Source organism: Epinephelus fuscoguttatus, linkage group LG22 (assembly GCF_011397635.1).
Source record: "Epinephelus fuscoguttatus linkage group LG22, E.fuscoguttatus.final_Chr_v1".
Lineage (NCBI taxonomy): Eukaryota > Metazoa > Chordata > Actinopteri > Perciformes > Serranidae > Epinephelus > Epinephelus fuscoguttatus.
In genome coordinates this window covers 24173882-24201148 of record NC_064773.1, presented here as the reverse complement: position 1 = coordinate 24201148, position 27267 = coordinate 24173882, and the positions used below count along the sequence as shown (strand labels likewise).

General features: G+C 40.6%; 2 protein-coding genes across 2 annotated transcripts; one reads left to right on the top strand and one right to left on the bottom strand.

Moving 5' to 3' along the window:
- Window positions 1-6: 6 nt before the first annotated feature.
- wnt7ba (wingless-type MMTV integration site family, member 7Ba) lies at window positions 7-11044 on the top strand. The gene is made up of 4 exons (XM_049566615.1): window positions 7-456; window positions 1595-1821; window positions 6677-6948; window positions 9684-11044. Exons 1-4 carry the CDS (start codon window positions 374-376, stop codon window positions 10161-10163), a joined length of 1062 nt encoding a protein of 353 aa, XP_049422572.1. The 5' UTR covers window positions 7-373; the 3' UTR covers window positions 10164-11044.
- Window positions 11045-12578: 1534 nt separating this feature from the next.
- atxn10 (ataxin 10) lies at window positions 12579-25956 on the bottom strand. The gene is made up of 11 exons (XM_049566614.1): window positions 25804-25956; window positions 24273-24464; window positions 23900-23985; window positions 23700-23796; window positions 23220-23384; window positions 22996-23076; window positions 21806-21962; window positions 21448-21565; window positions 20904-21088; window positions 17953-18016; window positions 12579-15406 (listed from the first exon to the last, which is right to left on the bottom strand). Exons 1-11 carry the CDS (start codon window positions 25932-25934, stop codon window positions 15222-15224), a joined length of 1461 nt encoding a protein of 486 aa, XP_049422571.1. The 5' UTR covers window positions 25935-25956; the 3' UTR covers window positions 12579-15221.
- Between the last annotated feature and the right edge of the window lie 1311 nt (window positions 25957-27267).

Below are 27267 nucleotides of genomic sequence, written 5' to 3'. Positions count from 1 at the left end.
ATGCCACAACGGTCTCACTTTTGGAGAAGTGAGCTGCACGTATCGGACACCCGGAACCCCCATCTGTCCCCACCCTCTCTCTTTTTTTTCCCACCCAGTCCTCTATCAGTCCAGGTGGCAGAGCGCACTTCGGCCGTGGGATGCAGCCTCTCATCTCCAACACATGGACAGCGGAGCTTGGAGCTGCCGCAGCGCGCCACGGCTCCACTAGCTGAAGACGCCACCTCTCAAAAGCAGGGGAAGAAGACACGACACTCCCGCGTTTAACTCGCGGACTTCAGATTTAAAGGATATACTTTCTTCCCACGTCTTTTTTCCTCCTTATCTTTTCAACCCGCAGGAGAGCAGAACCAGTTGTGTTCAATGCGCAACCATGCTCATCATCTCGTCCCGCAGTGCGCTGCTGTCCGTCTACTACCCACAGATCTTCCTCATCCTCACCAGCGGTAGCTACCTGTAGGTTTCTTTTCAATGCACTTGCTTCATTCAAACACTAGTTGAAATGTAGTTATTCCCTTACGCGCAAATTGGCCAATTACGCACGGGGAAATCTGATAGTCAAGTTAGATCGCACCTTGAGAGCATTGGCTGGTTGTTGCAGGTGTGAGGAAACGTGATTTTTACACTTCAAAAGTCACTTTTTAACGCTGCTAAATGAACTAAATAGCCATATTTAGTTCTCATGTGGCAGAGAGTTTATTTTAGAAATGGAAAAAATGTAACTTGGACTATCCAGTCAACCAAAATTTAGAAAACATTGGTAGGAAATGCTTGTGCTGTTTAATCATTTTCATTTTCTTCCACATGGAATCACAGACCACCACGACTTTTTTCTCCTCATAAAATGAGCAGTTATGTCATTTTCATTCACATATTCTCCCATAAATCGACTTAGGAGTGAATGAAGCCAATGTTTAATCTACCTGATTTTTCAACTGATGAGATAACCTGCTCTTATGGATTTACACATTACGCCAGAACCACTCTGTCATAGGAGCACCTCATCAGACAAGGGCCGTAATTGGAAAGCAGCATATGGAAAAGAGACATATCGGACTACTTGGTGCTCATGCCTGTAGGCAGCGGGGCCTGTGTAATGAGCTCTTTCTTATGGCATTAAAAGACCCAGGCCCTCTCAAAGTGAATGATTGCTGCACCATACATGCCTCTCATTCATAACAAGGGCAGGTCCTGAAACTTAAAATAGCTGTGGTGGTTCATGTTTTCGGTAACACAGGGAAAGAGACAGAGGCGGACAGAAAATGAAATGGATTTGGATCCATTCCTATAATTAACTATTGTTCTCTTTCATGAAGGTCCATTAGACTAAACATGCTGTGATCTGGGAAAGGATGAATGTTGCAGTTTGCTCTTATTTTCTCATTTATCTTTATGATGCAGAGACAGGAAACTAATCAGAAGTTGAGCATAAAATGCCACTTTTTGTCCAATCATACCCAGGCAATGTTCAACCATGGCATAGAGTTTAATCCAATCTATATGTTGAGTATGTTTTCAGGCACATTTTTGCTTCTCCATTTCTTCTTCTCTGTCTTGAACGTTCTCTCTCATTAATCCTTGTTTCTCTGCCCAGGGCGCTGTCCTCGGTGGTGGCTCTAGGTGCTAACATCATCTGCAACAAGATACCAGGGCTGGCCCCCCGTCAGAGAGCCCTCTGTCAGAGTCGCCCCGACGCCATCATCGTCATCGGCGAGGGCGCCCAGCTGGGCATCAATGAGTGTCAGTACCAGTTCCGCTACGGCCGGTGGAATTGCTCGGCCCTGGGAGAGAGGACTGTCTTCGGACAAGAGCTGAGAGTAGGTCAGTCTGTTTAAAACTCAGCTTCCTTCACTTGTCTTGAATATATTTATGTCAATATAGACAACAGGAAATAGAGGGATAGAAAGTTGCTCAGAGGACAGGGGTCTTAAATACGGGTTTTCTGTTTGCCTTCATAGGAGATTTAACAGTAGAGAGATGACAGGAAAAGCGGAGGGAGTCATGGGAAATTGACAAGCAACAAAGGTCCTCAGCTGGACAACTCTCTGGAGCTTTGTGGTTCATGGTCGGCGCTTTAAACCCAAGGGGCGAAAAAATGTATTTTTACCTCTGTTAAACTCAAGCTAAAGCAAATCCCTGCACTGCATATATTTACATTTTCATAACAGTCTGTTAGACAAGTGGAAGTCTTAGCTTTGAGGCATGAGTGTGGACTGAAGTGTGATCAGGGCGACACATCCTCGGTCTTGACCCCTCTTAAGGGCTGCCAAAGCTTCATGGGGGGTCGCGAGGCCTTCTTGATTAAAGAAAACTCTACAGTAGGCCTATATCTCAGCATTTCATTCATTTATTTTTAAAGTTTAGATTATTATTCAAGATATAAACTTAAGGCATAAGGACAAAGGTAAGAGCACTGTGAAGACCTGAACACAAGCTATACTCACAGAGCCTTCACAATCTGCTAAACAGCCTCGTTCTGCATTAGAAAAGTAAAAATTAAAACAAGCGAAAAGCTAAAACAACAATGGCCAAGTGTCAAGAAGAAAGAAATAGACTTTGCCCCCCCCAAAAAAAGCCTTTTAATATGTATGACATCAGGAAACATTAGTCTCTGATGCAACATTCACAGAAAATGATCTGCTCAAAATTTCTCCAAATCTAAACACACATTTCCCACAGTTATTGCGTTATTATTTTATTATTATTTTAGAGTTTATCAGCTGTTCTGTACTGTTATTCATATTCATTGAATTTACCAAGAAAAATCTATGTCACTTAGTCAGGAGTTGTCAGTTTACTCAATAGCAGAAAATGGGTCCCTTGAGGAAAAAGGTTGGGAACCACTGCTTAAGATGTTAACCGCTATGTAAGTTGGCTTAACCAAACCAAACTGAGCCATGTGGAAGGATTTTTACAATCACTGATGCTGAAAGAACTTTTCTTTGTCTCTGTGGATGAGCACAGTTCAGCTCTGTGGTTTGACATCAGCCTGTTTTCTCATTGCATTGTCCCCGAACCCTCCTGTAAGTGTTGTCAGTGGCATGAGAAAAAGCTGCAGTGAGCTCAGCTGAGTGGCACAAAAGAGACTTAAAGATGGGTGGCGAAACTTTAATGAAAGCATTTCTGCTTGGGCTACCACATGCAACGACGACCACAATAAATCCTCTGCCTCGTTCAGATGCTAACAAAAAAAAAACTCAAAGGCCTTGCTAGTGTCCCCAGCAGAGATTCAATCTGCAGCTCATGTGTGTGACATCACCGTGCTTGCAACACATATTGTCAAAGGCAGAGCAGACGTAAATGGAGTGTGGAGACTTCCTTATAAAGCAGGGGTCCATGCCTATCTGGGTGTGCCATCTTCTGAACACATTTATACATCAAACCTACAGTACACGATCCGTCAACACAAACTAACAAATCTCCCTGGTTTTAGTCAACATTCTTCCCAGTTTTATTTCTCACAGAAGCTCCTAATGTGAACCTCTTATATAAATTGTATTTCAGTCCGAAATGTTTTGTTGCGGTCTTGCTGTGGGTTTGGATCCATGTTTAATCTAGCAGCTCTGGGAGCAATCACTTTCTTCTACACGGGAGACAGGCAGACAGACGTCTGGATCCCTTTATTTCTTTTGTCAGAGGAAATGTCTCTTTTCTCTTGTGGTGTGTAAACGAGCTTGGAGAGACGCTTTGGACCCAGCTCAGGTCCTCATGTCCGTTTTACACAGACAATTTGACCAAATAAGTACTTTGTAAAAGACTTAATCTTATTACATCTGTATAAAAAATAATTACTGTTAATTACTGTAAAATAACAAATTCTGAGTGGGTCAGATTTCCTTTCCTTCACAGATTCTCACTAATACAGGTTTCCTTTTGCAGTCTTCATGCCCATTTTTGCTATTTTTAAAAATAGAAATGTAAGCCAGAGCCATACCCCCCTCTTGTGTCGCTAATGTACCATCCACCACTTCATTTGATTGACCTGCCGGGCCTGTGAACTCATTAAGCATTGAGAAAGACCAGAAAGATTCATGCTAACCACTAATTGAAGTCAGCTCCAGCAGCTGGATGGCAACAATGGAGCCGTGCATGCACCGCCGTACAATCAAAACAAATCACAGTGCGAGGAGATGGCTGTTTGGCTATTGCATGCGCCTGATGCCTTGAGAAATGCTCACCATACAATATATCTGAATGGGTCGCGGATTTAGCCTGATGAGAGAAGACTTCAGAGTTTGTTATGAGTTATGGAGCGGGGGAACCGCAGACCCAATGGTTTCTGCGAGTGAGTTTGTCAGTTTGGAAGGGAGCCATTAGAATCGCCTCTACCAGAGACGCCACGCATTAATACTCTGGGCTGTTGGGAGGAACAGGGGCCCAGCATTATTCTGATTGGCGAGGGAGGATATCTTATTACCAATTGTAGTGCCAATAAATTCATTTCCCCGCTCCACGCCATAAATATAAAATGTGTTTATTCTGAAGTTCAAATGGTGACATACAAAAGCTTGGAAATGGGCACATCTCAGTCAAGCCTGGCCGCAGATTATTTCAACATGCAACACAGCGGTATCATTTGCTAGAATAATGTGGACCGCCTAAGACAGACATAGAATGACACTTAAGCTGCGTGAGAAATTCCAGTGATGAAAAACATTAAGACGCAGCAGCTCTATGAGTGCCGATCCAGAAAGAAGCTCCTCTGGTCAGCCAGTAGATGTCACTTGTGTTGTCTTTATTAAAATTACTGAGATTACTGTCCTAACACTGCTGTAGTGATATAACACAAGGCAGAAAGAAAAAAACTGAGTAATTATAACATTATATAATGTATTATTCTCTTTGTAGTGATGACTGTCAAAGTCAACTGATGTCTCGCCCTTTAATCTGCCTCATACGGTATTAAAAAAGTGCTGATACTTGACATATTAATGAATGTAGGCTAAGTAAGGTTACATACTCCACAGTAGCCATTATGAAAACTACTCTTAGTAACAGGTATTTAGTTACACAGTTACATATACATCAAAAACAGCTATCTGTGACATCATTTAAACATTAATATACTCTCCTAAGTGTCTCCCAATGAGTGGTGCCCTTAAAGCTGTAGTTGTAAACTTAAAATAACCTTAAGTCATTTTTGCTGAAACTGTCACTGTATTCAGACAGTAGTACATGTGACAGATTGACTGTGAAAAAAAAAATCACTGCTTGTGAACTGCGGTCAAACTTTTAAACTACGTAGTGCTGATCAAATATGAATAAAGACTCTTTTACTTCAGAGTTTATTTCCCACCTCTCATGTTTACGGAAACATATTTTTGTGTACTGTTTAACTGTCAGTTTTGGCTGACTGAGGGGCGGTGCTAGGTATACAATTTAATTGTATCCAACATGGCGACCAGGTCACAAACGTTCTCATTTTACAGCAAAACAGTACACTAAAAACTGTTTCTGTAAACATTAAGGAAGAGAAATACGCAATGCAGTCACAGAATCTTGATTCATATTTGATTAGCGCTGCCTAGTTTGACAGTTTGACCGCAGTTCAAAAGCTGTGGTTGACGTGATTGACAACTGCGTTAGAGACTCTTCGGCTCTGATTGGTTGTTTTCATTCAGGTGTGGTAACACCATTGGAGGCATTACGCAGAGGCAGATCAACATCTTTTTTCCCACAGATTATCTGTCTCATGTAGGACTGTGTGGATATAGTGACAGTTTCAGCAAATACAACAAAAAGTCATCTTTCAAAAAAGTTACCAAGTGTATCTTTAAAGAAGTATCCAGCAACTTAGTGTCGCACTTCAGTAAATTTGAGGACTGATAGTACAGAAGCAGACAGGAAACAAGGGAAGGAAGAGAGACATGACATGCAAGACATGTTCTTAGGACTTTGGGGATGTGTACAGCTTGTACTACATTGACATCTCTCTATACCTCCTATTGGTTTCGTTGCATGGGTTTGGGTAGAAAAAATTGCAACTTCATCATTTTTTATTGGTTCATGAAGTTTAGTGACCTCATGTAGTTACAGAATGTCCAGGTCTGTCCAAGCCAGATTATGTGTAAAAACCCATGTGGCCTTTTAAAAGAGAACAGTAAAAATGGATACAACAGAAGCCGAGTTAGTCTCAGGTTTAGTCTCTACTACGGGTCAAGCTCCACGGAAGCTGGATCTTACATTTACCCATGGCGAAACTCATTTACCCCCAGGACTTCTAAATGTCCACTTCTTTCAAACGCCACACTCCCAGTTTGTAACACAGGCTTTCTGCTGAAAATCTTCTCAGGTCCAAGTTGAAATAAGTATGATGACATCATCAGGATTGTTTTACAGAAGACATTATAAAACTGTTTTTGTGGATTGAGTAGTACTTCAGCAGTAAGTAAGCTGCAATTCATGTGTAAAATTGGTGCAGTGTTCCTTTAATTTAACACCTTCCTTTACGAAGGTACAGTCAAACAAACCTAACTCCTCCTGTTTCTGCCAAAACAGCAAAACTGCATGATGGGCAGGCAATTCATGCCTTTCTGAAGAAAATACTGCATGTACTGATTTCAGAATGTCTATATAAAAAGCACATGGAAAACCTACTCAGTTTAAATGAGTGTACTTGTATTACTACTTTCTTCTCTGCCTCAAATTTATTCAAATTCTGCTCTTTTCTCCTCAGGCAGCAGGGAGGCAGCATTCACTTACGCCATCACAGCAGCTGGAGTTGCCCACGCAGTGACCACAGCTTGTAGCCAAGGCAACCTCAGCCAGTGCGGCTGTGACCGCGAGAAGCAGGGCTATCACGACCAGGAAGAGGGCTGGAAGTGGGGAGGCTGCTCGGCCGATGTTAAGTATGGCGTGGAGTTCTCGCGGCGCTTTGTAGACGCCCGCGAGATCAAGAAAAACGCCCGGCGGCTGATGAACCTGCACAACAATGAGGCAGGGCGAAAGGTAACGTGATCAAAGGGACGAAACAAACGATATCCATCCAATCTTTTTTGGGCTTCAATGATGAACACATCATACAACAAAATACTATATGTAGGAATATGTAGGAAGAAGAAAATGCCTAAATTGGCATAAGTTGTCCATGATTCTGAAACATGACTAACAGTAATTTGTTGTGTATTTGCATCAGTTACAATAACTGTATCAGCCCCTTCACTGTAAAGGTGCAGATGATTTAACACAGCTCCTGTACACTGGATTGTGAGTGTGTATGTGTGACAGAAATGTAAAACTTGGCAGATGCAGCTGCCAAAATGGAGCTGTGCCACAGCCCTTCTGTCCATTCACTGAATTACTCGGTATTAAGTGAGGATAGAGGATATTATTGCAAGTCTCTGTCTCTTCCTTTCTCAGTGGTAAAACCATAGACCGTGCTTCCGCACCACCGCACACACTGAAGCAACCAAAGTCAAGAGCAAACTCCCCCAGAATATGAAGGGGAAGACGGAGTCAATGATTTGACCAGTGCTCTGGACACACAAGTTACTAGATGTTCTAGTCGCTCAATAATCAGTCTTACAGTACAATGAAAATGTGAAGGTAATCTTTTTCACATTAGCTCAGTCACAAGGGCAAACAGTCACCTGTCAATTTTGTCATCTGAAAATATTTGTATGGCATTATAATATAAATCTGGCTCAAACCACAATGTAACTCTATATGTGTATGGTTGCACAACAGCTCTGGTCAGTTTTCTCGGGCTGTCACGCCATTATGTGGTCTGAAGAAAGGTAAAGTTAATTAGAGACTACGGTCTCAGGGTATGAGTTATTTTCCCCAGGTTTTTGACATAAAGTTGGCATACTGGTTGGAGTGCTGAAAGTTGAAGTGTCCACAGAAAGCCCAGCTTACCAAAAGAGAAGTATCTGAAGGCTATGCAATGGCTATTAACCAGCACTGTACTGAATCTTTTTGTTTTTTACATTCAAAGCTCCTATTGAGGCTTTCAAATGAAACTTCAAATGCCTGTTGTCATAATTATGGCGTAAACACCCTTAAAAAGAAATCCTCAAATAAAATTCTGTTAAATTCTCTGATTAAATATTAATTAAATCAACGTTCTTTAAAGAATACATTTAATTTATGGTGCTGTTACACTGCTACTAACCACCCCACTAATACAGGTTCATGTCTCTTCGTGTGCAGCAAGCAGGAGAGCAAACACTGTTTTGACCACAGTAAAAATGATGTTTTAAAAGGCTTCATTACTTGAAAACGTGAAATTTGAAAATGATTACATCTATATTTTCTTCCGATAAATTTTGACTGTTGGACCTTAACGCTCTTGAGCAGGGGTGCTCAAAGTTTTGCTGACTGAGCGCCAATTTAGGGAGCCAGCAAAGGCAACGTGCAGATACAAGCTGTCTACCAATATCACTGTCAATTGCTAACAGCACAAGCATTGATGACATAATTCGTGTGACATTCGTGGGGTGTCACTAGTTGCCATGCAGTCTGTAGCTTTCTAGTTGTCATTTCTAACTTGTGGGATGCTCACAAGGGGGTGCAGTTTGAAGCAGTCGATGAGTAGTGTATTAAATGTAAGCTAGTAAAAGTGAAAGTACTGAAATGGGCTGTGAATTATTAAAATATAATGCGTGCATTTAACGTCATGATCAGGGGGGTGCACAAAATGTTTCTGACAGCTGCCACAATCCTACATATCTACCACTTGAATCTAATTCCAATTCAAATAGTATTATTGTAATAATATTAGCTTAGCCTACTGGGTTTAAAAGGAAAGTTAAGATTTTTTTAAGTAAGGTTGTATGGGGTACTTTTCCTTAGATAGTATATTACATACAGTAGATGTTGGCACACCCCCAGTTTGGAGAAGCAGGCTGGAATCCGACATGGAAACTAGGCAATGTACTGCTGTGGATGGGGTCAGCAACAACATGTATATTGGCCACCTAAAAAAGACCCGCCCCCCCCCCAATAAAAACCAGTCCCTGAACGTCAGACTGCAGTTTCCAAAAGGAAAATAAAGTCATTATATTTCTCTCCTCAAAGCCAGACTCCATTGTGAAAAACACTGATTTAACATCGCTGACCTCCGAGGCTGTTGGTCTACTGCTGCTTGATCAGTGAATTAGTTTGTGTTGTCGTGTGACTTTGGGGTTTAAAAGGGTTTGTTCAATATCACCAGAGTCAAACATTAACACAAACTAACTTTCTGATCAAAGCATGGTTAGATCAGCAGCTCCTGTGTTCAGGGAGCTAAAGTTACTGTCTTTGTCAGTGGAGCCTGGTGGCTTTGACGAAAGCACAGATGGGGCAATGAAGCTGTATATCTAAATATAGTGTACACTTAACCTCATCTTGATATTTTTAGGTGGGATTCTTTAGGGGGCTAAAATACGTTTTCTACAGCAGTACATTGCTTAGCTTCCATGTCAGACTCAAGCCTGCTTCTCTAAACCGGGAGTGTATCAACTGACACCTTTTTTTATGTAATACACTTATTATGGATAAGTGCCCTTTATAACCCCACTTCAAAAAATCCAAACTATCCCTTTAAACAGAATCAATAGAATTTCGATGTCAGAAGACTGAAGCTGCAGCCCTACACTGTTTTCAAATGTCCATTTCTGTATTAACCACACAGAATATATTTCCAGCTTGTAACTATCTCCTTTAATTCATACAGACCTAATTTCTACTCTCTGTGTGATCAGATCCTGGAGGAGAGGATGAAGCTGGAGTGCAAGTGTCATGGCGTGTCTGGTTCCTGCACCACTAAGACCTGCTGGATCACCCTACCAAAGTTCAGAGAGATTGGTTACCTGCTGAAGGAGCGCTACAGTGGAGCAGTTCAAGTAGAGCCAGTCCGAGCCTCGCGCCTCCGCCAGCCCTCCTTCCTACGGCTCAAAGAGGCTCGGGGCTACCAGAAGCCCACGGAGACGGACCTGGTGTACCTGGAGCGTTCGCCCAACTACTGCGAGGAGGACACAGCCACGGGAAGCACGGGAACGCGAGGGAGACTTTGCAACGGCACCTCGATCCACACAGACAATTGTAATTTGATGTGCTGCGGCCGGGGTTACAACACGCACCACTACACGCGCATCTGGCAGTGCAACTGCAAGTTCCACTGGTGCTGTTTTGTCAAGTGCAACACATGCAGTGAGAAATCAGAAGTTTTTACCTGCAAGTAGGGAATGAGGAAATGCGGCACAGTAAGTTGGGGAGAGGCTGGGGAAAACGGACAGTGGTTGAAGGTAATGACAAAGTGGAATTTGAAGTGAAGGACTTGGAAGTATTTATTCAACAATTTGCACATTTTTACATCCTATTTTGGAATTCTTCAAAGAGAGAAAAAAACAGACATGAGGTTTGGAGAGTATTGAGAAAAAAGAGACATTAGTGATTACAAAAACTTCCCTTCGTTTGCTCGCTGGTAGAAAACTATGACATGGTGCAAACACATCGCAGGTGAGAGGATTTGATGTTCTCGTTTGCGTCTAGCAAAGCAATATTTGGAAGACAACAGCTTGCAAAGATGCCGACAGATGTCACACATGAGAGGAAGAACAGCAAGAACTATTGTTGGATCTTGAGAAGACTTTTGTAACACGCTAACTGGAAAACAGCAAAGCGCCTCAGACTGCCATGACGGAAGACTCCTGATGAAGATGGAAAGATGGCAGTGGAATACTTTTAACTGTACGCTCACACTGTATTCTGTTTGAACACTGAAAATAAAACAAAGTTATTTATGTAAAGAAATATCTTTCAAACCTAGTCTTAAGGATGGATAGCTAACATTTTTCCTCTCTATTATGACCTTCAATTGCTACTGATACATTTCAAGCTGGGAGTAACTAATTTCTAGTCACATGGAGTCACATTTACAACCACTAAACAGCTAAGCTCTGTTTCATTTCATTTGTATCCATTATCAGTGGTCAGTGGCGTACTTCACTATAGATTAGTTGTTTTTCTGTTGCACTCACATGATCACATTTCTTTCTCTTTTCATGGGACATCAGTAAGTTGTGCTGTCGAGTGCTGTGCTGACATCTCTCTCATGGACAAATCCCCCCCACCCCACCCCACCCCCCTCGAACCAAGACCCTTTGTTACGCCGAGAGCCAAAGAGGGTGAAAATACTCCCAAGCTATTTTAAGCATCCAACTTGTCAGTTTGAACGGCACTTTTCATCCTGACCATGTTCATTGTTGTGTTTTCGGGGGGCTCTTGACTTCTGAGAAAAGCATGCAAGCCTCATTGGAACTCCATAGAGGTGCAATCAGGTTCAGATACATCCAACATTCCCATGAACGGCAGACGTGGAATTCCACGATGGCCTCTGCTTACACAAGGCCTTCCAGCGCGGTTTAGGCCTGCCTGGGTGGATGGCATGCTCTCTAACCACACAGAGGGGGTATGAGAGGATCAAAGCTATTTTTGGACAGCACCCTTAATGTATTCAGAAATGTTTATTTAGGCTTTATATAACTTACAAAACAATTTGAAGAGTATATTTTTATATGAGGAACGTGGCACTTTATGTCATTTATAGATGGAAAAGAAAGTCACTATTTACAAGTGTTTTCTAATGTCATTGTATTCAGATTTGAGAGCTATAAATTATTTGGAATTTATGTTTTTTTTTTGATCAGAGTTCCTAAATTGTAAATACTCCACGTGTTTTTATCAAAGTAGCCCAGATTGTCCATCTCCATACGATCCTTCACAATTCAACATAGCTCATGAAAGCCAAGTGATTCATCAAGTGTTGGAAAGTCCAGGAAATTTTGTGCAAACCACTGTTAAGTATTTGAGTACACACATGGAACTGCGAGTAAGTAATCGATCAACTAGTTGTGCAGCTTTAGACTGAAGAGATTTCTGTGTTTCCAGTTGTGTTCATGGCCCTTTCAGGAATTAGGAACAACTCAGTGCTGCTTCCTAAAACATAGTTGTAACTTCAAACACAGCTAATTTAGGTTTATCTGTTCTGTGGCAAAACCAACGTCTGCATCACTTACAAACATGAACAGTTGTATTTTTTTCTTTTTTACCAATAAAATTTGAGCATCCTTTTAACGCCTCTTGGGTTTTATGTCACATCTGGCCTTTATAGACCGAATCACTGTGACATTGCATAACAAGAACAATCACCTCTGGGTAGACAACTGGCAACTAACTGGGATTGCGGTGACGTGGAATCAGCAAATTTAATTATTTCTGTTTTATTTTCAGCCATAACTGCAACATTTAAAAACATATAGTTAAACACAGTGGTCCGACCTATCTGGCATTTCTGTTGTGCTTGCTTCGCTATCATCTTTGATAAACCAAATCTCCTGGTACGGAAGTTAAATAATGCACTGCTGTAGATGAGGGTTGCAGCAAATGTATTTAAGCTACCTAAAAAAAAATCAACATCTGTTTAGATGTACGCTATATATATGGAATATTGTGACTGCTTTATCCTACACACTAACTGAAGGGGGGAGAGTGTACATTTTATGTATGTGACATTGGGTTTTCTACCCAGAAGTTACTGTAAACAATCACCGTGACTCGGTCTATTGGCCTTATTAAAATCATTACAAAAAAAGCTGTTTGTCACACACAATATTTTATTAAGCATTATATGAACATTATTTGACCCAAACATGTAGCATATAATTTACACCCTGACAATGTTTTTTTTGCTGAAGGCGAATATCAAACAAGAAGGCACAGATACAATACAGTAGAGGCCTGTAGTTTAAAACGCTGATATGGGAAACACAAGAACTCCTGGCCTTGACTGATGTGGTACTAATGTGTTAGGAGGTGAACAGGCGGCCGCGGCCATGCCACCTAATTCAGCCCGGCTGACTCGCACAGCCTCTTTCCTGTGGGGCTGAAAAGCATTGCAGCCAGCCAGTCGAGCGCAAGTAACAGCTGTTTTGTTAGCTGTCTGAAATCCTGGGGACCGGAACCGCATAAGCTCCCTTTACTATGCCGGCGGATTGAGGGGAGAGTCCAGCCGATTGTTTCAATACATTTTGTCATTAAAAATCAGAGGCAGTGCAAACAGGGTGGAGCAGGGTGTGGGCAGGCCAGTAAAGCGCTGCATTGTTGAGGTGTCAGGACTGTTCAGCTTATCCAGCAACGGGAGGAACAGGGAGGGATGTCATTCTGCAAACTAATGCTTATGGTCTGATTCACTCACTCATTCATTAATTCATTCACTCACTCACTATTCGTACACTTTCAGCATGCGTTCATCCATCGTCTACTCATCTAGAAGCACAAACTATTATCAAAAGAAGAAGCACATGCAAACACAAACACACAGCTACAGCTAAAAAGGAAGCACAGTATTTACTAAATCTCTAAGAAAGTCAAATTCAAGTCAAATACAGCAAAGAGAAGCAGTCTTAGGTGTAAAACTAGATGGTTAATGATCTATGATGCATGCCATCGGTCCCCATCCCTTATTTATCTACCGTACTATGCAATAGGATGGAAAAAGAAGATCAAAAGGAAACTTCACGAGCAAAATAACCATTTTTACCATGAATTTGTGAAGAACACGTTTTTCTCGCATGGTGAATGGGGAATCCAAAAAAGGCGGACATTTTTCATGAAATGCAACTTCTAAAAATGCATGTGTTTGGGAAGTACTAAGCATACAGCTATGACCACATGACTTCGATTATACTACATGAGTTGTGTGAGAGTTTGTAAACAGATGTTTTGATGTAATGTCGTTATTAAATGTGGACCCTATTCATGAAGAATGTTTGCCTTTTTTGGATTCTCCGTTCACTGTGGAGGCAAGAAAGAAAAAAAGTTTCCTCACAAATTTAAGGTAACAAAGTGAATAATTAATATGCAAACGGTCATTTTGCAGATGATTTGTTCCTTTAAGAATAATAGCCAAAACACATGGGGCATGGACGCAGCCTGTCAAGAAGCTACACAGACTAGCTTTATTGTGTATGTATTTAGTTTTGCTAAGTGAAAATGCAGTTGGTTATGGATGGTTTGGAAGCATATAGGCTATATCAACTGGTGCTGAATTAATTAACTGGATTGGTTTATCTACATGCATTGATTTGATTGATTTTATTTTGATGTGAAATACACCTTCATATGGTTGCATCGTATTGCCTCTGGTACAATGAGGTATTTATTGTAATCATTTTAAAACAGATTGTAGTTGGGTTTTTTTATACAGTTCTATGTAGTTTTTACCTGTTGGAGAGCTGCAAAGCCTTTTGTAAAGAAAAAAAAAGACGCTGCATCCGTGCCCTATGTATTTTGGCCATAAGATGATGAGGAATAAGATAAAGAAGTTATAAGACTATGTTGAGTATGAAACTCCTTACTATTATAACCTTAAAACAAGAAGCAGAGATCCAGCAACAAAACTCATGCTGTATACTGAGAGATGTTTTTGAATTACAAAACATGCATAGCGTCAGTTATTAGTTCCTTAGATTATATTAATAATATCATGCCTGTTTAGATAAAGTTTTTTAAGTGTTTAACTGTCCCTCTGGCAACGACACCACCATTTAAGTAGGTATGGTGGTGAGGGGGTTGATTACATCATGTTTTGGTCATTCTCTGTTTCATGGTTACTGCAGAAGTCACTATGGGCCTGGGATTAAACCCCAACCCCTGCTGGTACCATCAGTGTCTGAGCAAAGTGAAAAGCCCGGACACTGTGGTGCTCTTTGTCTTTGGATTAAACCACAAAGCATCAGCTCTGCCAAAGGTACCAGCGTGTGCTCGCCTCTCCCAAACTCTTCATTTCCCAGACTTGGGTCAAGACAAAACAAACGCTCCTGATGTCTTGACCTCTGTTTTTATACCAGGGGGACCCCATGGGCCTTTTGTGTATCAACAATACCATGAGCCCCATCTGGGCGTGAGTGCAAGCATTACTGAGGTAGGAAAGTAAATTATACATACCTCTCTTATAGAAATATCTAAATCTAAAGCGCTTTTCTATGTAGTCTATCGGCAGTGTGGCTGTCAGTTATTCGGGACAGGCACAAAATGTATGTGTTTAGTTATGAACAGGTAATTGACCTGCAGATGAAGCTAAAGCATTAAATAACATTAATCTAGCACAACAGCAGGACATGTTCACACAAGCGTATACATGTGCACATGTACTTTAATCCTTTCTAAATAAATACTTCACGTGAAAACCTGCTCACGGGTCAAGGGCCTCCTCTCTCCTGGCCGCTCCTCTAAGGTGTTCAAGAGTCTTTCCTCACAGTTTTCAGCAGCAAGCTTCCATCTCGCTCCTCCACCAGGAAACCCAGCTCCCTCAGCGCAGAGTAGTCGGCACTGCCTTGGCGTTCCAGGGCGGCAATCTGCTCCTGGTTCTGCTTGTTGTGTTCTAGGAGGTTCCTGATGGCGAAGATGGCCCACTGGCTGATAACTGGAGGTATCCGGTTAGGGACAGTAACGTTATAATTTAAATTCTAGAGAATTAAACTATGGTTCTTTATGGTATTTTTGAGCATATATTTTAGACACACGAAATTCATAATCTTGAAAACATTTCATGTCATAATAGCAGTTTAAAGGACCACAAAAACAACACTAAATTCATACTTAATGCTAGACATGAGCGTGTAGCAGTTGGAACACAAGATGCATTTACAACTTCATGAAAAAATGCATATGTAAAAAAAAAAAACTATCAAAGACAGACTGGTAGAGAACTTAACAGTGGTACGAGCAAAACAGGCAAAACATATTCAAAGTCCAACTCAGGATGTCAAATACCCAAGAGCCTGGTATTTTCCTCAGGTCACTGAGTACGCAGACAGCCAAACAAACAAACGAGTTTCGCAGACAAGTTATGTTTTGTGATACAAAACATTCTCAGCTCCCCCCTCTCAAGTTTCCCGCATAAATCAACAAATGTGTTTCTCTTTGACAGTCTTTTCTCGACAGAAACAAATGCTGACACCTACATGAAAAAGGTGGATGGAGTGGGTTGTGCGTGCATATGTGTGTGTGTAAGCATGTATGGGAAACGGGCACAAGGGACAAAGGCCAAGCTCAGACTATTGGCCTGGTTAAAAGACAATCTGGCACAATGCCCTCACTTTAGCCAGCTAATACCAACTGGCAGCAGGATGCCCAGCAGGGGCTGGAGATGAGAACAACTTATGGGGTGGAGCTCAGTGACCAGCAGTGGACTCCAAATAAAACAGTAATCGGCATGTTCTCAAAGCCTGTCGAACTTAACAATCAAATGAACATGTTCTGTTTTTTTGACAAGCGAAAGGTACATTTGATCCAGAATACAATGCAGCCTTTAAGTTGTTAACATCTGTATGACATTATTAAATGTCTATATTAGTTTGAGCAGTTTATGTTTGTACCGGTAGTCTCGTGTAACTTCATTTGTACAGTGCACCTTCCATTTTAAACACAACACGACGCTGCAGAATGTCAGTAAGTCAGCATCGATGAAGGTTTGCTGTTGGAGGGATTTAAGACCCACTTCAACACCCTGCTAACTGGTTTGGGATGGCACTTAATGTGACAGGCCCTCTGTAAGTACCAAGGCTATTAAATGAAGGCTGAGACATGGTCTTTGACCACATTGGAGCTAAAGGGTATGAGCTGCGATGCTGGAGAGTTACAGCAGATGGGACTAGAAATAAAGGGATGGTGTCATTCAACTTTTTGGGTATGCTGGAATGGATCGAAGCCAATATACAATCAAACATTTTCAGGTAAAAAGAATTTGCTTATGGTGTTTCACTAAAGATTTGAACTGTCACCCATATCATTATTTTGTGTGTAAAATATATTCCGACCAAAGTTTAACTGCAGATGCTTCCCCATGATAGTGCGCCAGCTTTTGAGATTTTCAGCAAGTTCAAACCTTTTACTTTAAATCTTTACTGCACATTTTACTGTTGTACACCAATGATATGAGGCAATATGATGCAGTCACTCTCCTCTTTTTAACTCTCTTGGCGTTAACAAGTAAACAGAGTGGAATTAGGTAGGGAGTGTGTGTTGGGGGGGCTGGGAATGGGCCCAATGGTGCACATTTTGTAACTCTCTGAGTCACTAGAATGTCAAAGGGCCCCACGCACAGTTGTTATTACTCTCACCAGTCATGTTGGCAGTTGTGTTGGTGCAGCTGGAGATATCACTGTTGGCAGAATCCAACAAATTTCCTTCCAAATGGCGAAACGATGGACGGTCACGCAACACTTTGTCCAACTCATTGTAAAATAGGCAAATTATAAAGCATTAGCACGTTATCACCAAAACAACCACCACATCCTGCACATTGGTGGTCATTCAAACTTGTGTTTAATAGTGCATTTGTGATTTGATTGTCTCAACACATTTGAAAACCAAGTATAAACAACGTCAATTTGTCAGAGTTGTTAGTGATGTTGCACTGTATCCTACTGAGAGTTGTTTATAATATTCTGCCTCCCTCATGTATGTAATCAGGGCCTGACAAAACATCAGAAACACAGACAATTTAATACAAGAACAGCACTGTGGTCTACATTTTTACTATGATCTAACTATTTGATACAACAACAGACATGATTGAATGCTCCTCACAACAAAGAGCAGCATTTACAAGCAGCACAGCAAACCCTAATAATAAATGCAGCCAATCAGTCAACACTGTTGACCAGCTGCAAGCAGAGATCTATTGAGAGGTGGTGAACACAATGTGAAGACTTCAACAGGTTTGGTTCGCCAGGCTTCACACACTGCAGCAATCAAAGCCTGATGCAACACTTGTGTTTGGTTGCAAACCCACCAGCTTTCCTGTGCAAACATGCCAAATTCAATTCTAAAAGTGCCAGGATAAAATACACAAGGCCTAAGATGACTTCTGGGCATAAATATGAACAATGATTTAGATAAACTTGAAATATATGTACATAAACACAGATGGGTTTGTATTTCCAGACCATCAAGGAAAAAGGATACATGGGTTGTTGCTGTCAACATTGCAGTTGTCCAAGATGAGGGGGATGCCTTCCAGTTCTCTCACCTGAGGAGACAAGTTCAGTAAGATGTAAAAAAAAATGGACTTTGTAAACATGTCTGTTTTCACTTTCCATGTTTGGCATCGCTAACAAATTTCCATTAGTTATCACAATTTATTTAAAATCAGTTCTGGAGCAATGTTTGTGTTGACAACTTCCTTAGCTCAATAAAGCCTCATTTTAATCAGAGTATCTGGATATGCTATTTGTTTTGTGATTATATTACATCATGTATCAAGGCGTTCTGTATTGTTTGTCATGATGAAGCATCCTTAGGGCAATACAGAATCTGACATAACTTCTGTGAAAAACAAAATGTAAGTTTTCATAGCCTCTCATAGCATTTTCAAAGCAATAGGTGAAAGCAAGTTTTAAAGGGATGCTTTGCTGATTTTAAACCAGCTTTGTGTCATAACAGTATTGGCACTATGTGTAAATCATAGCTGTTACTGCGTTGCATATTTCTCGGCTCCAGTGTTTTCAGAAACATATTTTAGCTTACTGTTTAACTGTAACACAAGATCATTTGTTACCAGCTGACCACTAAAGTGTTTTTGGAGAGGATACTGACATTATGTCGTCCCTGAGCGGGAGCATTTATTAGTCCGGTGCAGCACAGTGCATTCTGGTAGTTGTAAGTTTTCTACCTCTTGAGGAAAAGCAAATACCACAGTCTTTTTCCTCCATTTTTTCTGGTCATATCACACCAATTTAAAAAGTATTTGCGTCTTCTATGAAAAAGACAGCCTAGTTTATGAAAAGACCATCTATACCAGCACAGACGGCCCATTCTCTCTGAAAAAAAGAGCCAAGAAATGCCTCATCAACACCATTTAAATCTTACATAGAAAAGTCACAGTGAATTGAAGGATTTGGTCGACTAGTGCAGTCTAGCCAGTAACCACTTTTTAAAGAGAAAACAAGTACAAAATCATTTAGAGGCATGAAATGTATCCAAGCTAAGTGTCCCTGTCCATAGCAGAGCCTCACATCTATGCAAAAGCAGCAGTGTGGTTGTGGGTTTGTCTGAGGCCGTCACAACAGGGTGATCTGCTCTGTATCATGTGTCTGATTCTATAGGCTTAATTATTGTCTTTGCTTGCTGTTGCCTTCTTCTTGCCTTTGTGGTTACCCTCCAAACACACTGCTGGGAGCTCCAGAACGAGACCAAGTGCTGAGTTTCACAAAATGGAAATGTCATTGAAACTGTCAAAGAAACAAAGTCGCTGACTAGTACAAGCACCCAGGTCTGATTTTCCACTTTCAAAACGATTATCTGAAGTTGCTAACATTATGTCCAGACCCATAAAGAGATGAATAACAAGCGACTGGACCCTGACTTCAGTCCGGTGCACGCAGTTCAGCCCTCTGCACGCATCTTAAATTACAATCTCTCCCAAAGGTGAACAGAATGACATTTGGTTTACTGGAAGAGATCTTAGTGAAAACAGATATGGGGTGATTTCAAACCACTGACAGACCACAGATCAGCATCCATAAATATTATAGAGAGGCCAACTGAGGGTGGCCATCCCACAAGCATTCCACAAATCTGTTTCTATTAAGTAGGACTGAGTCTATAATGTGCCACAGATAGAGGCCAATTCCTCCCCACTCGCTTTGTTATCTGTCTTTGCTTTATGTTAATAGTGAGATGCTGACAGATGGCGATGGAGGGAAACTGATAAAATCACAGAGGCGAGGGAGGGAATGTTTCACATTTCAGTGCAAAACCAAGTTGTTGTGTTGAAAGAACTCGTAAGCTTGCAGTCACAGGAACACACCACCTCACGCTTCATTAGACATTACCCTCCTTTACAGTCCTCAGTTGTCCTCGGCCCTCAGGAGATGACGGGGTTTGACACAACAGCCCATTACTAGAACCCGCACTCTGAACATGCTAATTTGGTGTACAGATAGGTCTGTCAAAGCAAGAACAGGAGGGCCCCACAGATCTCTCACCCTCCTCTTGACCTTTGACGCCATTAAACCGATTAAGAGTGCTCACAAAAAGCCCACAGATCCCAAAGAAAAAAGTAATGAATAAGCATCCCAGCTAATAACAATCTCATTTTAGATCTTCTCTGCAGTTTCATTTTCTAAATCCCTAACTTTCTCCGGCCCTTAACATCTTGAGGACCATAATTTGGTTAAATATGAACTGGTGAGCATTTGAGTTCACACGTAGCGCTTGAGAGCCAAGCCAACACCACTTTGCCTCTGATCTGGGGCTTCTATTGGGGAGCCCCAAAAACTGATTGCGGTGGAAAATCAGTGCTGAAGTCTGCTGTTAAAATTTGACATCAGTAATCAACTACTAAAAATCAAGCCATCAATTAATAAAGGTACATTCACACCCTACCTGCTTGGTTTAAAATTAATCAAAATTTTGACCGGTTTGTTTGAAAGTTGCCAATCAGACTCCGCTGTTGAATAAATATCCACCTGAAAAGTAGAGTCTCTGCTTCCAAGCAAACTTTGATAGGATCTGTCTCTGATGTAAATGCATATGGACCAACTTCAGAATTTTTTGATATTAGAGTTGTAGTTTTTGCATGAATTCTTAAGCTCAACTACTACTGAATCCATCTGCTGATTGGGAACTGACAACCATGCTATTTAATAAGAGAACTGTATATGAAGTATATATGTTGAAGCATATATATTTATGTCAAGGGATTTGGTAGCCATCATAATATGACCATGCATTACCAGAAGTGGGGGATTTTTGCTGAGTGAAATTTTATTTCTCCACGTGGGTCCATGATAAGTCAGGATAACATCATCAAACTGTCTAATAAATGAGGTACCTGTTAGTCTGTATGACTTCCTGTTTACAGCTCTTGATTTGTTCGTAATATGTTAGTGTGAAACTATCCATTTATTCCATACCTTGTTCTGGTTGTTGGTGTTGCCGTAACAGAGGTTTCCTATCAGTCTGATGAGATGGGCCTTGAAGCTGATGACAGGAGAATGGGATGAGGGGCCCCCATCTTCACCGAATGCGGAGAAGTTCTGAGCAGCACTGAAAATATTCTTACTGGCCTTCCCTATAGCATGCACCTGCTCCAGGAGTGCTGTGGAAAAAAGGTAAGAGTGAAAAATGAGAGCTATAGCTCAAGCTATTACATCTTATTATTCAAATGATGAATGTGAAATTATGGGTTTTAATTTCTCAAAAATGTACTTTAGACATGATGTTAGGTACCTGATACAGTCATTCATGTCAAACTTATTTGTATTTGAACTCTGCTGTGTTTTTACTGTTGTCAATATGAGGCAGGGTTGTGTGCAAGAATTGTGATTTGTTTCTGTCAGTGATTTGATGAGGATCTGGATCAGTTGACATATTTACCATAAAACAGCCAAAATGGACCCACAAACTGCGGTTGTGAACCCGGTCAGAGCGGCTTTTTTAGTGTATGTTTTCATTTACCAACAGTGGTCACTAGAAGGTCAGGATGGTCCTGGAGGAACATGAACTGCCTGTGGTCTGAGGTCATCTCACACAGCACATCCAGCAGGCTAATCACTGTCAGTGCCTCCTGCAGGACCTGCAAGGCATTGCAACCAAAATTGGTCAAATTGGGAAAGGATGCTTAATGTAAGATCATGTAAGGGAGCGGACTTGTGAGTTGGACCATGAATGAAATGGAAAAAATAAATAAATAAAACTATAGAGAGCTCTTTAAATGATACACGCAGTTTATGCTCTTCATGAGGGAAATCACATCATACCAACACCAGCTCCACAGACCTGCAAAACATGCATCAGTCAGGTTTACTATCTGTACCTCATCACTGGAGGCAGAGCCAGTGGCGAGAGTCAGCACAGCTCCGCAGCCTGTGTGGAAGGAACTAGCCAGGAAGGAAGCCACACTGGGAGGGATGCCACAGTCCCTTGAGTGTTCCTCTTGTAGCTGGGCAATAAGCAGCTCTAATAGGGTAACTCTGAAAACACACACACACACACACACACCTATATCACATATCTATAGTACCTTTAAGCATTAGACATTATTCTGTATGTGTAAGAGGTAGTACTCCCTTATAGGTCATATCAGCTTTCAACAACTTGCATATAACTATTTTGCAGTATCAGAGAATTTCTTTGAGAGGTTTCATGGGACAGTGTTTATTATAAGATCAGTGTCTGTGTAATGACAGCACAGAATAGTACAGGAGCCAAGATCAGCCTTGCTTGCAATCTTTTTTATGTCAGTTAATAATTTGTTTTCTCATGATAACAGGTTAATTTATGTCGCTTTTCAAGATAACGAGATAGGATCACTGTCCTGACTGAGGGGGAGGATTCATAACTGTTGTCAAGCTGTAGTTTTGTTTGCTGCAGTTATGTCATTAGAGAAGACAATCTCCTTTTATAGTAGCCAACGAGGAGAGGTTGACCAACTCCCATCTCTCTCCTTCAGCCAGCAGCTGCTCAAATAAAGCCTCTGAAGTTGCAGCTGGGCGTTTTCTCCTTAAATGATGAGGACGGATTGTTATGTTATCTCTAACATAAAGACACAGTTTCTGTTTCAGTTTCCTTTGTTAGACTTTGACTGAAATACAGTCTAATGGACTTATCCATAATGGGTTGGGCCTTCTTTTTGATCTGACATTTCCAGCTTAAATCTGTTGCACAGTTGTCAAGATGCCATCTATTCATGCTGACGTGGCACTCCTGATCTCAGATAAACATTATAAGTAATACTGTCATGCTGTAGAGATGTCCTGGCCCTACATATCATATTCTACAGACTCTAAATAAAATTTTTGGTTGGTACAGATCCCTGCAAAAATCACACTGTAATCATTTAATGTGTTATTCTATGAAAATGACAACGAGGATGTTAAAATTACCATTCCTGTTTATCATGCAAATTATATTGCAATTGTAATATCAGTCAAAAATAATCAATTGAAATAATCAAATTTTTCAGAGTCATTCAGCCCTAAGTGGCAAAACATAAAAATAAAGTACCTTTCATGGTGTGACATCCCAGAGTACATGCTCTCCACCAGAGCTGAGCACTTGAGGAAATACTGGGTAGCAATGATAACCCTGCAAATATATGAATACCAAATAAAACTTAATAAAGAAGTAGCATATCATGGTTAGTGATTCCTTAATATGATATACACACTGCAAACTCTTCAGACATATAAACCAACATTTGCTTTACACACATAAACACACTATCTTACGTCCAGTCCAGGTCGGGTTGAGTCCTACAGAGCTCCATCACCCTGAGTGCAAGCCGGATGTTCTGTGGATCAGACAGTTCTTCCACCTTGACTTCATCCAGACATGTGTGGAGTACCATAGAGGCGTAGTTCACCGCCTTCTCATCATCAACACTGAGCAGCTGCCTGTTTACACATGTTTGGGTTCACTCAGTGTAAGGACAAAAGTGAAAAGCTTTTACAAATAACGATAATGAAACAGAATATGTATTATAGTAAAAGTAAAAGGTTTCCTGTGTCTCAAATTGACACTGTTTTTAGTGTGGAAGAGACACTGAGCTCTTCACATGACATGAAACGTGGCCTAATGAGTCACCAGAATACCCATATAAAAAGTTTACTGAAAACTTACAAACTTAATGACAGCATGAATTATGTATTTTATGTAACAGAGTTGCTTACTGTGATTAAAAAACCATAACTGAAGCACACAAAACTTACAGGAAAAGATTTGGGAAGCTCAGCCGCCAAATGTCATCTTTACACATCTGGTTTCCAACCGATAAGTTACCGAGGAACTGGATCCCACAACGAAGAGCTGGGCCATAGGGGATGATTTAAAAGGAAGGTCAGTATTCAAAAGAGTTGCAGAACGTATCGGATCATTTTTCAACGATCAATTTCCAGATTTTTAGACTTACGTTCAAATATGCTATCTCTGCTCTCCAGACGTGTGGTCTGAAGGAGGCTCAGGAGTTTAAAGGATATATCAATGAAACCAAGCTCCCTAGAAGAAGCGGAAAAATACATTATGTGCTTGCTGTATGTTGAGTCGCTTCCTTGCACATTTCTTTTGTCAAATAATGTGAACACAATAACATGTACACACCCTGTCTAATGCAATCTAGTAAAACAGAATTGTAATAACACCTACAATTTTGCAAAATACAGTTGAATTACTGTTCAGGCTTTGCCAAGGAGGTGTTGATTGTACTCTGCAGTCACTTTCGAGATGACAAAATTTGTTAAGTTAATACATCTGTCTCATATTCTACCATCTCTTAATTGTATTACCTGAGCAGACTTTGGTTGCGAGTGCTCTGAACACAGGCGTTCCTCTGAGCCCTGAAGCACTCAGCGGTCAGCTGCAACTGCAGGGTGATGGACTGCAGGTCCTGATTGTCACAGCTGGCAGCCTGAAGCTCATCACACAGTCGGGACAAGACTTTCAGAAGGCTGGAGAACGCCTCCTCTTCCACAGTATCCCTGGGAGAACAAAGTTGACCAGAAAAAAAAAAGGAAGGACAGTTACTTTACAACAGTAATACCCAAGACTGAGGGCCAAGAGGGGGAAATGTGGATTGAAACTTAAGATGAATGGGACTTTTTCCTCAGCAGACATTTAATCAGCAGGTGTAAGCAGTGTTGGGGAAAGTACGTTTAAACAGTAGTTACCAAACTACTAACTACTTTACAATAAAAAGCAGTTAAACTACACCTAACACACTTGACACTGAGTCAAGTGGTTAGGTGTGTTTGTTTTAGGGACTGGGGCAAGCCAATCCCTACCTAGGCAGCCTGAGAATGTGTTTTAAGGAGAGGCTGGGATTGTTGGGGTGGGATTAGGAAATAGGACTGCGACAGTATGAGATTTACACAGTACGACAACCCTAGAAGAAAGTATCGTTGTATTTCAAAATTATTATCACTATCAGTCAAAATGACCCTCGAAGAAATGAAAACAGAAGGGTTATTTTGGATGAAGAAATGTTTTATTACTATTATTGAAAACTGAAACCATATTTTTCTTTCATTTACAATATCATAGATAACAAAAAGTACACAATATAATAACAAAATGTAAATTCTTCAAAGCACAATTATAGTTAAAGACAGTGATTTCAATTCACTGCAATGAAATATAACAGGTATACAACTGGTATATTGCTGCAACCCTAAAAACCTTAGTCATAGTCAGCATGCAGACATCTTGGTTGCAAACCAGAGGGCATTTTAGTCAAGGGGCAGATGACTAACAATAAATGACAACTGTGCCCAATGAGCTGTAGCATTATGTCATACCGAAAAGCATCATGACAACAGTGTAAGTAATTTATAATAAACTACATAAACTACATGACTCAGAGTAATTCATCACTGAAAAAGCTACTAGGTTTTGAAAGTAGGTAAACTGCCAGCCAACTACTGCAAACTGTAGTTAAACTAGTGACATGTAGTGTACTACTACTAAACACTGGGTCTAAGTAATAACACTATCAACTGCGCCATCATTAGTGAGGCTAATTAGTTGCACCTGTGCTTTTCCTTGATAACTCGAAATGTCTGAAACCATAACGAGCTTGTCAGTCGTCTTTGTGAGTAAGAGCGGTTAACTAATATAAATTATATTGCAGTTAATGGCTGAATAACTTTCCACCTCACTGTTTATTAGCACAGTGGTACAAAAACCTGAGTAACGGTAGCCAACGGACCCTCAACGTAAACGTACGCCGGATGTTATTTGATAGTGCGCAGCGGCTAGCTTAGCCTGTAAGCTAACACCCTCCGTTTCTTTCGTAAAGACACAAATTGACTTTGTCCGCACCTGTATTCCTTGTCCCGTAACGCGGTCGTGAATGTTTTTAAAACCTGCAAGTGTTCCGGGCAGTGTTCCTCGTTCAAAATGCCTGCGATAGACGCTGAGATGTTCATGTTGCTGTCGATGGTAGCTGCCATGTTTGCCTGTATCTTCCCTCTAGGCGGGACTTCCGGATACTTTTCTAACACGCTATTGGTTGAATGCAGAATGAGGGCGGAGTCAGAGCATGTGCCGCTGTTTTCACTGAAGTTGTCAAGTCACTGTTGTCAGTGTTGGCCCACATAAACATTAAAAAGAAAGAACCCCTGGAAATATTATTTATTACACTCTTTCCACAAAATATTGTGCTGCTATTATATGATCTTGTACAATATGATGCATTGCTGTGGATTAAACCACCCAACGATCAAGCAGTTAAAATGAGCACAATCTTAAACATAACGTTATACAGCAGTAAAATGTAACATACGCTGATATTAGTCTAAAAACATCAAAAATTATCAGTGAAACGCTACATGGGAACATTTTTACTGCACGATAACTACTTTAATTTTTGATACTATAAGTAAATGTTGCTGATGATACTTAGGATACACAATTAAACCTAAATAGGGTTTAGAATGCATGACTTTTACATGCAGTTGAGTAGACTATTTTCACAGTGTGGTATAAGTAAGCTACCTTTTTACTTGAATAAAGGACCTGGATACTTCTTCCACCATTGCAGACTGCAAACAATCTCTTTGGCTGATGCCAGTTCTTCAGCATCACATCAGCTTTATAATTGCATCAGTCATCATATTTAAGCAGTTTGATAGTCTGTTGAGATGAATATTGGCTTATTCTCACAGTTTTGTAAAATATTTTGTATTTAACATGTTTTACAATGTTTAAGAAATCCACTGAATCTCACTTTTGTCATGCTATTTTACACCCACCATTAGCCTAATATATGATGTTTGAGGCTGTTATTTGGGCAAGTGGGCAGCTTCCACCATGTATTTTATTGAATTAGTGTACTGTGTACCTATACTTACACTCTTAGAAAACAAGGCATTGAGGATTAAGGTTCTACCCAGAACCATTAGCAAAGTGTTCTTTGTAAGATGAAGGATTCCCTTTTCATCTTTAGAAGAAAAGATTCTTAAAGGATTGTTGAGGTATAGGTGTTAAACAATCCTCACCCTCAATTATTCAAATGTTTACCCATATTTCAAATGGTATTTTTAAATGTAAGTGTATCTGGATTCCCTTTAATTGAATAATTTGACCTGCGTTCTGCCATAGTAGATATCGTTACCATCATTTAATGCCATACAATACCACACAGTCTGTTAAATTTTTTTGTTTTTGCGGGTACCCAGTACTTGGCATTTTGTATTTAGTTCTGATTTGGAACCAAGTTGCAGTTCCTAACTCTACTGCGCCATTAAAATACTATGCTGTAGTAGTTCTGATTTTACAAAATCT